Raw genomic sequence first — 16,071 nt, forward strand, 5'->3', positions numbered from 1 at the left:
AAAGCCTCGAAGAGAACAAAAGGTCAACTAAGCGCGGGAAAGACAGATGTTTGGGGGATCACCAGAGGGGACTCCGCAGCGAATGCATCACTGCGGAGTCTCCTTTTCTTGCGATTTGATGCTTCATGTTCTGGGCTGCTACACGTTAAAGCTTTGCCAAGCCCTTAGGCCTGGTTTCCGAATTACATTATTTCTTCTTTCTGGGGCGGGCTGGTCGTCCGCCGTGCAGTCGTCTCCATCATGCCGTCCGGAGTGCCATCCGAGGAGGGGGGCTGGGGTCTGGTGTAGTAGTGTAGTGTAAATGCGTGTGGTAACTTCGGGACAGGAAAACTTCCGGAACAAAATGGCTCTTCGGGAGAATACCTTTCAACTTTGCCAAATACGACCACGGAAAGACAACGGTTGGCTCCATGGTACCATGGTGCAACAACATACGACGGCCGACGTACCAGGGCCTGTGGGGGGGAGACTGAAGGAGAGGTTAGGCCCAAGGCAGACGATGCGACGGCAAAGGGACGCGGGTGGTGCTAAGCGGCATTGCGTCTACTGCAAGTCGTTGGCAACTTGCAAGGTCTGGACGGACCTCGGACGGTATCTGTCAAATTTGACCGTTTGTGGTCCTGGCTTTTTTGTTGGGCGCCAGCCGAGGCGAAAATTGAAAGTTTCTGACCCGGAGAGACAGACTGCGTAGTCCGTACTTTAAGAATATGCCGGTGTTGACAGAGATCAATATCGTTCGATCGCAGAAGCCAAATTGACACTTTGACGTCGGCTAGACCGTCCTGTCTTGTCGCCTTGTCATTATTAAAAACTGCCCCCATTTCTGCCCGTTTTCTCACAAAGCCCCCCCCCCGCTCGCAGGAGAATTTTTTCCCTCTGCCCCTCCATTTACAGAAACCTGTCTATCCGCAGCTCGTGCTCTTTTCTCAACGTCTGTGTTGGCCCGCTACATCACGACGTCTCTGGGTTGATGACTCGGATGGTCGATAAGAATTAGCAGGCTACAGATGAGTGGATGTGGATAAGTTGGGAACCAATTTGATCTAATAGAGGGAGGAGAGGAGGGGGGGGGCCTTATTTACGGTCGCCACTAAGCCTAAGTCCCCGCGCAAAACCACTCTGATGAGCGGGTCGACAAGAAACAACATCCTCCAATGTACATGTAACAAAGTAGAGGTCCCAGAGACGTCCCAGATTTTGTCGCAAAACGAGCTGGTATTGGCATTCGATCATAGGCTAAGAGGTAATGCAGCCGGATATGAATGGGACAGGGCCCTTTCAATGGGTCCGTTTTGATGGGGTGAATGGCCAAGGCAGGCCGGTTTCTTTGTCTGGAATCTATGAATCCCAGTCCTCAGCTGCGAGTACCCATGCCGCCTCTCACCTGTGTAGGTACTGAAGTACTTCGTACATGGTGTCGAGGACTATGGAGCCTCTGGAGAACTTGAGAAGATCCATCGCTCGCCAGACCGGATATCCCTCGTTCTCGAACTGGAGGTCCAGGTAACATGCATCGGCCGCCGGGGATCGAGCCCCAGTCTTCCTTCTCGTCAGTTAGGGGTCCCCCCCCCCCGGTCCCCTGCTCCAACTACGTAAACCTTGCTTGCTGCAGGCGGGGATCGGGGAGCTGCGCCGTACGGCACGCTAAGCTGTTGGGTGTGTTCGATTTTGGGAGGGAAAAGTGATAATACCTGCGTCGACATGGTATGGGATGTACATCGAGACCTGCAGCACGCAGGTAGCACGTTGCTCTCTTGTCTAGCCCTCCTCCTGCATCTCATCCGAGTTCCAACAGCTTTGTGTTCCTGTGCGCTGGTGTACTGATACCATTCTTGTACAATCTCCTGGCGGGAGTCTCTATTACTGGGCGAACTGTCCGTACTAATCAGTTGAATCAACTCTTGTCACTTCTTGTTTTTCTCCCTTTTCATTACGACTCTCCCCTCCTCTCCATCCCATCTACTTCTTTTTTACCTTTTTTCTTTTCCATCTGACATCTGCGCGCAGATCAGATCACATTGGATCAGAAATCGCAAACACCCTCCCCTTCCCCCAATCTTCTTTAGCCTTCAGTCCCGCAGCGGAAGCCTGTGCGTGCCTCGTCGTCGATCACCAGACAGGACAACAGAACCAGCTTTGCTTTTTGGCTTCTCTTTCTTCCCGCTACTGAGGCTAAGGTGGTAGTAACCAAGAAGGGTCACGTTCTTGTTTGTTTTGCTTATTCTTCTTCTTCTATCCTACCTACCTGACCTACCTACCATCCGCCCTAAAGCAAGACAAACCTATATACAAAGCAACAACAATGTCCGTGGACGAGAAGACCCCCAAGGACTTTGTGAGCTCGGCCTCGTCCGACTCCCATGCCGACGCCGGCAACGTCGACGCCGCGTGGAAGTTCCTCAACGACCACCGCGATGCCGGCACCGACACGAGCTCCGTGGATTTGAACGCACTCAGACGAAAGATTGACTACCGCATCGTCCCCCTCATGTTCCTATGCTACACCATGCAGTTCTTGGACAAGGTCATCCTGAACGTAAGTACTTTTACCCAGCGGCCTCAAAGATCTCCCGCCACGATCAACTCACATGTCCGAGCGGCTTGCTTGCTTTTGCGGCCCCGGATCTTTCTCTCACCTACGAGGCCAGTGCTAATCTGATATCTGACGATGTAGTACGCCGCCGTCATGGGCTTGAACAAGGACCTCAAGCTCGTCGGCAACGAGTTCTCCAACATTGCCACCTTCCTCTTTGTCGGTCTTCTCTGTTTTGAGGTTCCTAACAGTACGTTTTACCCCCGTTCCACTCCCCATCTCACCTGAAGAAAAGCAAGAAAAGAGAGACTCTCACGATGGGAGAGACTCGAACCATTTGCACAGTTTGCAAAAGGAAAACAAGGAAACAAAAGACTAACATTTCATTTCCTCTCCGCAGTCTACTTCCTCCAGATGGTCCCCGCGGCCAAATGGTTGGGCGCCAACGTCATCCTCTGGGGCACCGCGACCGCCTGCGGCGCCGCGGCGCACAATTATCAGTCCCTCCTCGTCTCCCGCGTCTTCCTGGGCATCTTCGAGGCTACCATCGGCCCCTCCCTGATGCTCATCAGTGCCCAGTGGTACACGAAATCTGAGCAGGCACCCCGATTCTCCTTCTGGTACCTCGGCCTCGGCCTCGGCCAGATCCTCGGCGGCGCCATCTCCTATGGCTTCCAGCACATCGCCCCCGGCGCGGGCCTCGCCGGCTGGCGCATCATGTTCGTCGTCCTCGGCTGCCTGACCGTCACCATCGGTATCTGCACCTTCCTCTTCATCCCGGACACGCCCATGAAGGCCAGCTGGCTGAGCGACACGGAGAAGGTTGCGCTGCTGAAGCATGTCAGCGTCAACCAGACCGGTATCGAGAGCCGCAAGTTCCGCCCTAAGCAGATCCTCGAGGCCCTCATGGACCCCCAGATGTACCTCATAGTCATCGCCGTCGTTCTCGTGCGTATCATCCGTGACCCCTGAAACATTATGCATGTAGTTGAAAGTCCACTGACGCTTTTCCCAAAAAGATGTCCGTTTCCAGCGGTGTTGTCACTACCTACTCTTCCACTCTCATCCGCAACCTCGGCTTCGACTCGAAGCACGCCGCTCTGATGAACATGCCCTCCGGTGTTGTCAGCATCTTCTTCACTCTCCTGGTCGGTTACGGAATTCGTCACACGTCCAACCGGTGGGCCTGGATCGTCGCCTGCATCATCCCAGCGTAAGTCGACGGTGAATCTAGTGTCGAAAGAAGAAACCATGTACTAATCCCGCGTAGCATCATCGGTGGCGCCTTGATGTCTTTCCTTCCCGTCAGCAACCGCTCTGGCTGCTTGGCCGGCATCTACCTCGTCAACGCCGTCGTTGCCCCCTTGACCGTCTTTTACGCTGTGAGTACACCTCTAGGTTCTTGAGACCTTTGGACAACATGACTGACATGACATCCAGTGGACTGCCGCCAACTTTGCAGGTGCCACCAAGCGCGCCTTCGCCGCCGCCATCGTCTCTGGCTCCTTCTCGTTGGGCAACATCATCGGGCCCCAGACCTTCCAGGCCAAGGACGCCCCCGAGTACCGCCCGGCCAAGATCGCCGTCATGGGCACCCAGGCCGGCTGCGCCGTCGTCACCCTGGTGCTGTACGCCTACTATCGCTTTGAGAACAAGAGGCGCGGCGCCATCAAGCAGTCCGAGGAGGCCTACATGGCCCCCGAGAATTGGCAGTCGATGACTGACAAGGAGAACAAGTCGTTCCGCTACACCTACTAAGCAGTGCAGCTAGCAGAAAGCGTGGTATGCACAGAGGGTTAAAAGTTGCGAGTTGAAAAGTTTAAAAGTATACTTATAGATATATATGCATGCAGGTGGCATTTGGGCAAAGGCAAAGGGAGGTGGGCGGTCAACTGTACATAACTAGACCTCTGATACTGACTGGACCAATGAGACCACGTATTACCCGACGATACTGTCGCCATCCGCAGACCTCTTTTTTTTTGGTTTCAGACAGTTTTGGTCTACGGCGCCATACGAAGACCTCGCTTTTCGGCTACAGGCCCGGTCACAGTTCGAGGCCACTTTGATCTCGCCAATGGACGCTTTAGACTGGCTCTTATGTTCTTATGTCCGCATGCCTTGCCTGCCAGCGCGCGGCGCAGACAGGTAGGAGGATAGAAAGAAAATGTTGAGCCATCCCGTTGAGTGTCATTGCGTTAGTAGTTTATTTCTTAGTAATGCAAGGCTAAACACCAAGACCCTGTCTTTGATTTAAGCTTCATCTTAACTACCACTCTGTGTCAAGTCGACGGGCCGGTCGCTCGCAACTCTCCCTCCACAGGCCGACGAACAAAAGGATGGATAATAAGGCCACCACCAATCAGCGGTCGCTTCTTACGGACAACTCTATCCAAATCAAGATCCTCCTCCGTAAGTAAAGCCCTAAAGACTTGGGCTGAAGACGTAAGGGTTGCCAGAAGAGGAAAGGATCTCCGCTATGCTTTTCGGGCAGTGAGAGGAAAGATGGGAAGGCATTCGGCGGATGATTCTTTCAGGTTCACTTGTACGGGCAGAACATGTCGTCCCGCAGATGAGGGTCTGATGAGTGGTATGTAGAAAGATTGAATTGGGTTAAACCATAGGTCTGTCCTGCCCTTCGATCTAATTAACCCCAAGGCAGGGGTGCTGCAGAGTTTCTGGATCGGGGGTGTTCCCCTACCCGACCGATTTTTCCAGCTCAGACGGGCTAGTTGTAATAATATTCGCCTGGTCTTTTCTGGCCCAAATTGCAATAATGGCCTCTGCAGGTCGCTGGTATGCCCTTTTTAGCCTATCCAAGCTAATTTGAGCTTCCTCGCGTGGCGATGAACCTTGCGGCCAGATTCTTGCACAGAGCACCTCTCAGCTCAAGCTCACAGTTATGTTGTAACCAAGAACTTGACAAGCTCCCTGAATTCCGCCTCGGTCATTCTATGAACCCCGATCAACTTATTGGTGGCAACAGTGTTAAGGATGCGCTGGCGCTCGGGGTGCAGAGACAAATCTCAATACAACGTCTCCAATCACCAACGCGTCAAACTTTCCAGAGAGAAACTTCTGCACGCCCGCAACCCGGTTCTAGGTCAGGTTGACCACTTCAAGAGTCAAGGTCTGGTTATTGGTCGGGTCGGGTCGGGTCGGGTTTAAGCGCACTCACGACCGCGTCCCCAAACGCCTTGCGTGTACCCATCCCAAACCGAACGTTGTCGTCCTAATGGACGAGGAGCTTGCGCCAGGGGAGGCACATGTCAGTGTCTCAAGTCACGAGCCACTCGTTCCACGGCCCGCCCGAGGTGATCGTATACTCGATTAACCCTTGCGCAGCCGCCTTTTGCAGCGCTTCATCGACTATAATCTTGAAGACTGAGAGGGGAACGGATCGCGCGTCTGGAATGCGACGATCGGAGCCAAACTCCCTTGGGACGAAGCGTTGTACGTCGGGAGCGATGGTGGCCTCGAGGAAGCCACGATTCGCAGCAGCAGGGCCTCGGGGTGACCTGGGACGACGCAGACGACAGCATGGAGCGCGCGCAAGCGAAGTGTCAGGTCGTCCAATGATTCGTAGTCTGCTGCGACAGTTTTGACACCCGGGGGGAAGAAGGTCTTGGCGTGAGAACCCCGGGCGAGGACGGCGAGGCTGAAGATGATGGCTGTGGTCAGCTGCTCTACGATTGACGCGGCCGACTTTGCCGTAGCCCTGACGTTGGGTAGTAATTAGAGGGTCAGTGCTGTGATCATGCTACATTAGCTTTTACTAGAGGATTCACGATGCGAGGCCTATGCAATCTATAGAGCTGTGGCTTACTCCAATAAAGGCAATAGTCTTCAGGGCAGTCATGGATAATTTTTTCCGAGGACTATATTGTCTCAGGTGGTTAAGTTTCCAAAGTTCAAGGGTCTTGATGAAGCGTGCATCATGTGGGCTACCTTGGAGCAGGCAGAGTCTTGGAGCGTAGCATTTCGCTTGATCTTGTGAGAGAATCTTAACTGCACTCTATAGCGCATCTGTCCCCACTGAAATTACACAGAACGTCTCTAAGCCTCCGTCTATACTTTATGCATTATTATCTCCCTCCACTGTTGCTAGCCTTCATCCTATAATCCCACTGGTGGACGCATACGCATTCGTAAAAAAAAAAGTCTCGGCGTCCGAGGGCCCCGCTCCGGAGCCGGGAACCCCGCCTACTCGGCCATCCTACCGTCTGAGTCGTCTGGGCAGGGCGGACGGACGCCCAACCGATCGCTAGCAAGCGTTGGCGCTTCAACTGCCTTGAAGGGATTAGCCCGGCCCCACCGTCGACCACCACCACCACCTCCACCACCACCTCCTACTCCCCCTCCTCCTCGTTTCTAAGCGAATGGCTGAATCAAGCGAAGTCCACGTCCGAACACCCATCATGACGTGCCCACACTCCACGCACACGACGTGACGACCAAGACTTTAACCTAATCTACCCTATCCTATCTCGCCGTACCCCACCGGGTGGCGATCTGATCCTCATCTTAGTAGCCCTCTTTTAGATCTATTCAACCCATCGGCAACTAAAGTAGCCCAGGGCAATGGATCTAATCCTTCCTTGCGTTGGAGCTCCCCAGAATGACCTTCACCTGCGATCATAAAGGCTGCGGCCGCTCCTATCGTCGTAAAGAACACCTCACGCGCCACAAAAAAGAACACTCTGCAACGCCTTCTTTCTCCTGTCCGTCATGCGGCACCAAGTTCACCAGAGGGTATGATCGATAACTACAACTTCCCCCTTGTCTTATGCCTCTGACACAACGTCACTTGTGTCGTCCATTGGGTTCTATTCCCGACACTTTCTTATTGTTGGACTTGTTATTGTAGTCATTCTCGATCCCATTCAGGTCCCCCTCTCCTGCGAGGAAGGAAAAAGACTAATCGTGGGAACCTTTTCCAAAATGCAGAGATACTCTCCGTAGACACAAGGCACTACACGTCTCTTCAGTTTCGCCAACCCGCGTAGCACAAGCCTGCGGTCCATGCCACTGGACAAAGACCAGGTGCGATGGTCAGCAGCCCATCTGCTCAACATGCAACGACAAGGGAAAATCCTGCGAATGGCCGCAGCCGCATCAGTCGTATCAGAACCAGCACCAGCACCATCCGCCCACCGGCATGAATGCCTCGTATGCGATCATGGCCGGCACCATGCCGATGACAACGATATCCGACACCCTCGACTTCACCCCCCCGGGGTCCATCCTGGATGAAGCAATGAGGCTGCAGCTGGAGAGCATCTACTTTGCCAACTTCCATCCCCAGTGGCCGCTGCTGCACCGGGAGACGTTCGAGATGACAGCGCAGCCCAAGTTATTAACGCAGGTCGTCATGACTGTTGGGTTGTGGTTCGCTTCATGGCCGGACGCTAGGAACCTGGCGATCAAGTTTCACGATAGTCTCCTGGTAGAAGCAGGAAAAAAGCTTGTAAGTGTTGTTGTCTATTCTTTGACAGTTGTGTCTGATATTTTCTCCGTCTCTCACGCTTCGACGCGGAGGTCCCTGCCAGATACACGGACGGACGTTGTGTTGTGTTGGGCAACTTGTTCGTAACGAAAGACCTCTGTGCTAAACATTGTTAAAAGCTCGATCTACTAGAGCAATCGAGGCAAGGCTTGCTTTCCCCACGGATGGATCTGCTACCAATTTTCCAGTCCCTGCTGATCTTGACAATACTCGTGCCGTATCGAGCGGACGAGTCCATGGACAAAGTGATGATGACGCACACCCTCTTGCTCGAGACGTTCAAAGCTACGGGTGTATACGAGCAGTCAAAGATCAACCTGGGCTCGCAACTCTGTGGTTATAGTGGATACCCTTGGATCTTCAAAGAATTTTACCAACGGTAAGTTCCAGTCCTGTCTTTTAATCCCCCAACGCCCATGGCTGTGGGAGGAACTATCGAATAATTTGTGTCTCCCTACGACAACTTCTTCCCGCCGGCAAAAAACCAACACCGGATCTTTAACGACTACTATCCCCTTTCCTCTACCAAAAGGATACGCGAGCCTCGACTAACTCTATTCGCGTTACAGTCTCGCCGTCTACCAGTTCAAACTACACCTCATCCTCCAAACAATGTTCATCACAATACACCCTGACCTGCGCCTCTCCCGGAACGTGGAGCCGGGCATGCTCGGGATCAAAATACCTTTGCCGCTGATGATGTGGGATGGCCCCGCGGCGCACTGGTACGGCATGGTGCCGATGGACCACGACGACGATGTCCTGATGATTAGCAAAATGTGCGAACAGGCGAGCCTGACAATGGATAATAAGGCGCTCGTCCCGCTGCTCTCCTGGGACCGGTGTTTGGGTATGGCGATTTGGTGTTGGTGTCTACGGGGGTCCGAGACCGATAAAGAGTTTGTAGAGAGCGTGAAGCCGTTTGTTCTCGATTCATTGAAAAACACCAATGCTTTTCCAGGGCCGAGCTAATTGTAACTGCATTTTTGCAAAATAAAAAATTACTGGAAAAAGATCGATTTCAACATGAGTTTTATTTGTTTTGACACAATGCCTTTCTATAACCAAGAATACTGGCGTGCAAAGCGTACAGACTAAACTATTACTTGGCTCAAAGACTATCACAGCCAACTCATCAGTCCACGAGAGAAGTGATGCCAGCGACTACCAGATCTCGCTCTTTTTTTCTGTGTCTCTTCCTTTCGTTGACGTAATTTTCCTGCGGCGCGCCCACTCGGCATCCCACACGGCCAACAATCTAATTAGCCGCCGGCGGGGGGGAGGTGGTCTTCGTCTGGTGAGATGGTGGGATGACGGGATTATTTTCCCCCTCTAGACTTAGCGCAGTGGGGTGGTGTGTCGTGGTCGACCGGTGGTGCATCATGCACGTCAAGAATTAGTTGGGGCCGGTTTCACTTGCCTCTGGCTCGTGTGGTATGGAAAATTGTAGTCAAATTAGACGTCTGCCGCTCTCACAACAGTACACTGCAACGTACCTTACTGAAGAGACTGTCGTTATACAGGGTCTCTAACGATTTCATCCAAAGTCGCCGACTAAGTAACGGAAACCAAGCGTCCCCTTCCGCCGTTCCTCTACGCGGAACTTCAGACACCTGAGCCTCCAGGATACAGAACCAAACACGATCTGTGCGCCCTTAAAACCCACAATTTAAGATGAGGGACTCTACACACTGGGCTCAAGTGCTCCAGCTCGTCAGCCTGCTGGTGCTCGTTGGTCTACGCAACACCGGAACGGGTTCCGAACAATGGGAAACTAAAGCACTTGTAGGATCCCAGCTCGGGACACACATCATTGCCAGACACCGCATCCTGAACCTCACTGACAAGGGAACCATTGCAAAGCTGTGGCCCCGGGGATAGGAAGTTGGCCGTGTGTTGGCATGGAACGGTGCACGCCCACTTTCCTCCATTCGCCCCCTGCTCTCCGCCTTTCCTTCCGCTGCTCCCGCAACCTTAAACAGACGAACAGACCTTCATCTGTGCACTGGACCGCGGCTATCAAAAAGCCTATTGGGCTGCGTACTTTAAACGACATTACAAGTCCGAAACTCCGAAATTCCGCATTCCCGTTCAACCTCGCCGCCGCGGTCTTATTGGGAGCCGTCGGGCCGTATACGCATTTTAGGCTCCTCCCCGTGACCGAAAAGCTCTTGGAGGAGCACAGAATTATTAATCAAGCGAAGCAGACGGACGAGTGATCAGAGGAGGTGAGTGTCGATGCTGTACGGGTAGGGCCGCTGATTGGAAGAGACTGGACTAACACGGACAACTGCTCGTGTACCTTGCTTCTGGAGCAGGCTTGATTGCCATCCTCAGATCTTGAGTGCCTTTAATGCAATTCGCGATCGAGCAGTGAGGATAATTGATAGCCGGGATAGCTGAGGCCATGTTGTACAGTGATGAATTTCAATAATGTTCCGAAGCTTTTACAGTGAGGAGAACACTAACACATATACGTATTATGGCGCAAGAACACACACCAAGACGGGAGTGACAGCATATTTCAAGAGTAGGACTTCAAATCCTTTTGCTAGAATCACTCTTTTCTAAACTCTGCCCGCCGCCAATTCATGTTCTGAAACCTCATGCCTCCCCAGTCGGTTGAGCGACTCGAGTCCCCACGAAGGCGATATCGAAACACTTTTACCGACTGGTAATCAATACACGAGGGGCGTTTCGCATCACGTCGACTGCTGAATTCTTCAGTTCTGTGAGGTTGTTCCACATAAGGTAGTCTAATGTTTGGTACAAGGAATTTCAATTGTCAATGTGGCTACATGTACAACAGTACAAGAATTCGGTGAGAACCTGCCTGGTTCCTTCGTTACCCATACATTGAACTGTTCTAGTCGAACAAGGAGAACTTGTCCTTTTTTTCAATATCGGGCTGAGTACTGACAATATCTTTAACCGTTTGCTTGTTGAATCATTCGAGTCTCGATCGCGTTGCCCATTGAGCTCTTCCTCAACCATGTTGTACTTTTTCTGGAATTTCAACCACCGTGGAGATTCTTGCCAGCGGTCAACGGCCAATCTCTTTTGACTTGACGTTTACTTCGCAACATCTCATTATTGATTACCGGTGCTTGTGAAAATACTTGCACCCCTGCAGATCTGGCCTTTTTGCCAAAATTACGGAGTACAAGGACCATTTCTGTATTGGGGTCTCAATCAGTGCCCGTACCCTTGAGCCTACGAGCGCTGAGTTTGACTGCTAACTGTGAAGCCCCGACATGTTTCACATGTTAAACTATCCGCACAGCTTCTGCTTCATATTCAAAAGCCTTTGTCACCCTCACAGTGCCCTCTACGCGTACGACTCGCTCATAATTACGCGACAAGTAGTTCGAGAATACAGCGCAAGTATAGAAGAACGATGCTACCAGCTAGTCAAGGGTTCCAACCGCCCGGTGATTGAGCCGCATGGATGTCTTCAGATGGCTATACTCGTCAACGATACTTTGATACCAGCGATACCCCTCATGCCCATGTTTTGGTGGGCTGGCATCGACGAACAAACATCACGGATAGGAAGAACGGCTATGGCTCCCTGAAAACTAGGTGGAATCAGCATGTCATACATTGCGGCACGTCAAGCTACAAACATGCTGCCTAAACGCCAGTCTCGATCTAGAAGATTGTGCGAGGTATTGAACGCCGGAGAACTGGCAAGAGGCATGCACCGCAAGCAACACGCACAAGATGGGTAACCCCTCAAGTGCCGTAGAGCCAACGGAATTCTGGGGGGAAAGTAATTGCAACTAGCTATTTGACCGCAGCCTCAGCGGTTTACCTCTTTGCGCGCCCCTTCAAGGCTTATAGTCAGTAACAGCCCCAAAACGAAAAAAAAAAAAAGTCAAAAGAGATGTTCCTCAACTGCGAGTGCGGAATCTAATCGCTGAATCTCCCCGAGGTGGGCTCGAACCACCAACCTCCAGATTAACAGTCTGACGCGCTAGCCAATTGTGCCATCGGGGATGTTGAGTTGTTGTGTATATGTGACTTGGCGGGCTGCGCGATTTTTGGGAATATGGAGCTCACGACGCAGTGTGGACCGACGTGGTGTGGGGAAACATCAAAGCAAGATGCAGCGATGGAGAGGAACGAGTCAGTAGTATAGGTAGGAGAAAATAGGAAACAGGCACACTACCTAGAGTAAATATCGTCAAAACTGTGCTAGAAGTGTTTTCAATGCTCTGGTCCTGGAAGATAGGAAGGCGAGACGATGACACGACGGAGTACAGGAATCGGACGGTTGAGTTTTCAGGGCTACGCGGCATTCGAGGCTGATTGATTTGCTTATTGATGTCCTTCCACTCCCAAAAAGAGAGACATGTGGCTTCGAGCTCTCACCGGATATCGCTGATCCACCTTGGGTCTTTCCGGAATTTGAAAATTACCAAGCTGTCTGGGGAAATTGACATAAACGCAAGGCAAAGTTTTGGAATTTTCGGTCAGGGCATCAGTGAGAAAGTGGCAGGGGCCTGTATCCGTACTTACCTGAGGTAGGTGGGTACCTTATTCTCGGTGAAGCGGCAGGTGGGGCATAAATAAGCTTCGTTACGTACCGAATCACGTGTCACGGAGCTTTCCCTGCGCGCATCAGTTTCTGACCCCTGCAATTGGCCGGTCGCGTCTCATCCTCATGTCGCCAACCTACCATCACTTTCTGAGCCGTTTGCACTTTCAACGCAACTTCCCACCCACCAGTGAAGAAACACCGTCGGTCAATATGCCAGACTCATCAGACGAATCAGGCCCCGATGGCGTCGGCCTTGTTCAGAATGACGCTTCCGACAGGGAGTCCTTGGGCAGCGAATCTGGGACAGAAGCCGGCGACGACAACGGCCAGGGCTTCCTCGACGTCGAAGCTTCAGAATCGGGAAACAGCGACTCTGACGACTCATCATCAGATTCGGGCTCGGAAGATGCCTCAATTCTTGGCGAGTTTCGTCGCCGCGCTCCGCGGATCTTTTTCCCGGAATTTCGCAGACTTCCCATCGAGCTTCGCCATCGCATTTGGCAGTACTTTTGCCCGGATCTCGCTCCGTCACCGCGCGTCTTCTCCTTCCAGGTGTTGCCCAACCCAAAGCAAGACAGCATCTGGGAAAGCGCGACTTTGGAGAATCAAATTGCGTCGGTGAATGCGATGCTGCGCGTTCACCACGAATCTCGAGAAATCGCTCTCAAGGCATTCCCAGACACCCTGGCCATCCGGGAGGGCCGGCGCATCGTTCGTTTCAACAAAGAACGAGACGTCGTTCACCTCAATGGCGTGAAGCGTGTCTGGAGCCACAACGCCAGCATTCCCGGCTTCTCTGAAAATGTTGTCAACCTTGCCATGGACGGATCTGGCCTAGACGCCAATGAGATCCGGCTCCTCGTGGCTTTTCCTAATCTCAAAAACCTATTTGATTTCCAGTTCCACAACGACAGACGCATACCGCATAGGCTGCGATGGTGCGCGTCGGATCAAATTCACAGCTACGAGATTCAGCAACTGCAAAAGGATATGCGCGTCGGCGAGGATCTGCACTTTGTGTACTGTTGGCCGGACGTCAAGCAGCATCTCGAATTCGCGCAAAAGAGGCTGTCCAAGGATGAGGTGTGGGTCGATATCTTTACAGAGTTACTCGAGATGGTAGAGGAGAATTCCCTCTACATGAACCCGGATGAAGTTGCGCGCCTGGAAGAAATCAGCTATTGGCCAATGACGTGTTTCGGTTGGGATGCGGCGGATCGTTTCGAAGCCTTTCGGGCGAAACATGGGGTTAGCGATGGAGACGGGCCCGCTGCCGACGATTCGGAAGACGAAGACAAAGATGGATCAGAAGATGACTCCGAAGATGACTCAGACCAGAACGAGTATGAGAGCGAGGGCATTGATGATGGGAGCATTCACGAGGAGTCCGCAGATGAAGACGAGGACGATTTGCTTGTCGACACCCAGCAAGCGAGCGATGATGAAGAGGGTGGAGGCGGGGTGTCGGACTTTGGCGGATTCTCTCCTCTTGCAGACGAGGACAGCACGCTGTTTGATGGCAACGGCCCAACGCATCCCACAGCTCATTGGTCTAGCCCCGAACCGGAATCTGGCGACGATCAACAACCACGCGGAGGCAGGAGGAGAAGGCGAGTCGCGTCATCCGACGAGGACGAGGAATCGGGAGATGAGGAAGAGGCAGAGGATTCGGGCCGCAGCACAAGTCGACGCGGTCCCATAGTCCTTTCCGACGAGGAAGATGAAGCGGAAGATGAGGCGGAGGAGAAACCGTCTCAATCCACAACCCGCCGAGGCCGCGTTGTTCTGTCAGACGACGATGATGAAGTAGAAGAGGAGGCGGAGGAAGCACCAAGACCTGCCGGTCGCCGTGCACGAGTCCTTCCTTCTGACGACGAGGACGAAGACGACGATGAAGGCGGGGCCGACATTGCTAATAAGGAGGAGACGCGGGAAGGCTCAGACTCGGAGGACGAAGATGCAGGAGCGAAAAAGCCACTATCTCTGGCCGAGAAGCTCGCCCGCAACCGTCGCGACAACCCGGTATCTGAAGACGACGAGGAGTCTGAAGAGGAGAGCTCCGAGTCTGAGGAGGAAGCGCCGCCCAAGGCAATGTCTCTTGCGCAGAAGCTCATGACGCACCGCAGACGGAACCCGGTTGCGTCCGAGTCGGAGGACGAGGACGAAGGCAGCGTCGTCGGCAGCGACGATGATCTCGAAGACGAGGAGGATGAGGATGAAGAAGATGACGAGAATGGCATGTTTATGAACTTGGCGGACGAGGGCGAATCTGGTGATGAGGAAGGGAATGAGGATGAATACTAGGGCCTGAACGTCGCCGGAAGGGAGGTTCATGGAGGCTCATGGGAATTATATAATATTACGGCTTTTACACCTTGGTCCTGGTCTAAGGACGAACAAAAAAGGGGATTCAGAGGATTTGGCACATGAACTCGGGTACAAGGTCGGATGGCCCGGAAAGCATTGGAATCTAGGACAATGAACTGATCTTGCTCGGGAAAACACCGAGATCTTTTTCGTGGTTCGCATATACTCGTTGCCTTCTTCAACCCGCGTGCTCATCGTGTTCCTTATGAGACCTAGCAGGAACCAATCCACCCCCCCTCCGCCCCCAAACCGCGATTTCCTTACACGAATGAGAGGTGGCAAGTAGGTTATACCATCGTGGTGGACGAATCGTCGTTGGCATCAGATACAAGTGAGTGAGGCACGAGACACGCCTTTTCGCACTGCTCGTCGTGTACTTTCCCTTCTCCAAACAACCAACTATGGTCCCAAGGTGTCGGCGACTGAGTGCGAAAATCTCTCTTGGCATACAGCCTTAGAGCTGCCATAGACTTTTGTTTCTCTTTCCACATCATTGGCCGACGGAACTATCTTAACGACGTGAGTATTTCCGTCGGCGCTGAGCAACCGTAGACGTGCCTACACCCAGGCCCAGGTAGCTAAACCGAATCAACGGGTGGTATCCCATCTTGTCAAAGGATGCGGCGAACTTCTAGTAAAGTACTTTCTTGGACTTGTTTCGTTTCTCAATACGTGCCTCAGCAACACTTCTGCAGACTATCTGGCGACGACGCTGGAAGTGAGCTGTAGTTTGAAGAACCAAAAAGAGGCCTTCGTCGCCAGGTTTTGAGCAATGCGAGTAATCGCTGTTGGACGCACGACAACAGTAACACATTTCATCTCCAGCGGGTCAATAGGCACAATGGATGTGTGAGCCATACCTTGATTGTCGAATACAGGGATGACGAGGAAGGGATAGTGTATGTGTTTCTGTATAAGTCATGTATACCTTCTTGTTGGAGAGAGATGTGTCCCTGTTATTTGGAATTTCAAAGAACGTAGCGTGAGGCAACTTGAGGAGAATTGTCCTGTTACAATTTAGTGACGCTGTGAGCCCCTGTCAAGTTAAGCTGTTCTATATTCTTCTCTAGGCTAGAAGCCACGTCGTTGTGAACTACCTCATTTGATGATCGGGAGCAAGAG

The 16,071-nt window shown here is 52.5% G+C and overlaps 5 protein-coding genes across 5 annotated transcripts; 4 read left to right on the forward strand and 1 right to left on the reverse strand.

The window, feature by feature from the left end:
- Window positions 1-2,302: 2,302 nt before the first annotated feature.
- On the forward strand, window positions 2,303-4,291 carry CORC01_07542 (major facilitator superfamily transporter; the record flags this gene model as incomplete). The annotated part of the gene is made up of 6 exons (XM_022619178.1): window positions 2,303-2,536; window positions 2,675-2,783; window positions 2,934-3,481; window positions 3,553-3,746; window positions 3,804-3,915; window positions 3,974-4,291. 6 exons carry the CDS (start codon window positions 2,303-2,305, stop codon window positions 4,289-4,291), a joined length of 1,515 nt encoding a protein of 504 aa, XP_022474257.1.
- Window positions 4,292-5,902: 1,611 nt separating this feature from the next.
- CORC01_07543 (uncharacterized protein) lies at window positions 5,903-6,513 on the reverse strand (the record flags this gene model as incomplete). The annotated part of the gene is made up of 2 exons (XM_022619179.1): window positions 5,903-6,251; window positions 6,482-6,513. 2 exons carry the CDS (start codon window positions 6,511-6,513, stop codon window positions 5,903-5,905), a joined length of 381 nt encoding a protein of 126 aa, XP_022474258.1.
- Window positions 6,514-7,691: 1,178 nt separating this feature from the next.
- Window positions 7,692-9,011, forward strand: CORC01_07544 (early growth response protein 1 is a zinc-finger protein; the record flags this gene model as incomplete). Its single annotated transcript, XM_022619180.1, has 3 exons — window positions 7,692-8,000; window positions 8,228-8,418; window positions 8,609-9,011. The coding sequence occupies 3 exons, from the start codon at window positions 7,692-7,694 to the stop codon at window positions 9,009-9,011; spliced, it is 903 nt and encodes a 300-aa protein (XP_022474259.1).
- A 702-nt stretch (window positions 9,012-9,713) lies between these two features.
- On the forward strand, window positions 9,714-9,920 carry CORC01_07545 (uncharacterized protein; the record flags this gene model as incomplete). Its single annotated transcript, XM_022619181.1, has 1 exon — window positions 9,714-9,920. One exon carries the CDS (start codon window positions 9,714-9,716, stop codon window positions 9,918-9,920), a length of 207 nt encoding a protein of 68 aa, XP_022474260.1.
- Window positions 9,921-12,705: 2,785 nt separating this feature from the next.
- Window positions 12,706-14,886, forward strand: CORC01_07546 (uncharacterized protein; the record flags this gene model as incomplete). The annotated part of the gene is made up of 1 exon (XM_022619182.1): window positions 12,706-14,886. The coding sequence occupies one exon, from the start codon at window positions 12,706-12,708 to the stop codon at window positions 14,884-14,886; it is 2,181 nt and encodes a 726-aa protein (XP_022474261.1).
- Between the last annotated feature and the right edge of the window lie 1,185 nt (window positions 14,887-16,071).

Source organism: Colletotrichum orchidophilum (assembly GCF_001831195.1).
Source record: "Colletotrichum orchidophilum strain IMI 309357 chromosome Unknown Scaffold_61.1, whole genome shotgun sequence".
In the NCBI taxonomy this organism is placed as follows: domain Eukaryota; kingdom Fungi; phylum Ascomycota; class Sordariomycetes; order Glomerellales; family Glomerellaceae; genus Colletotrichum; species Colletotrichum orchidophilum.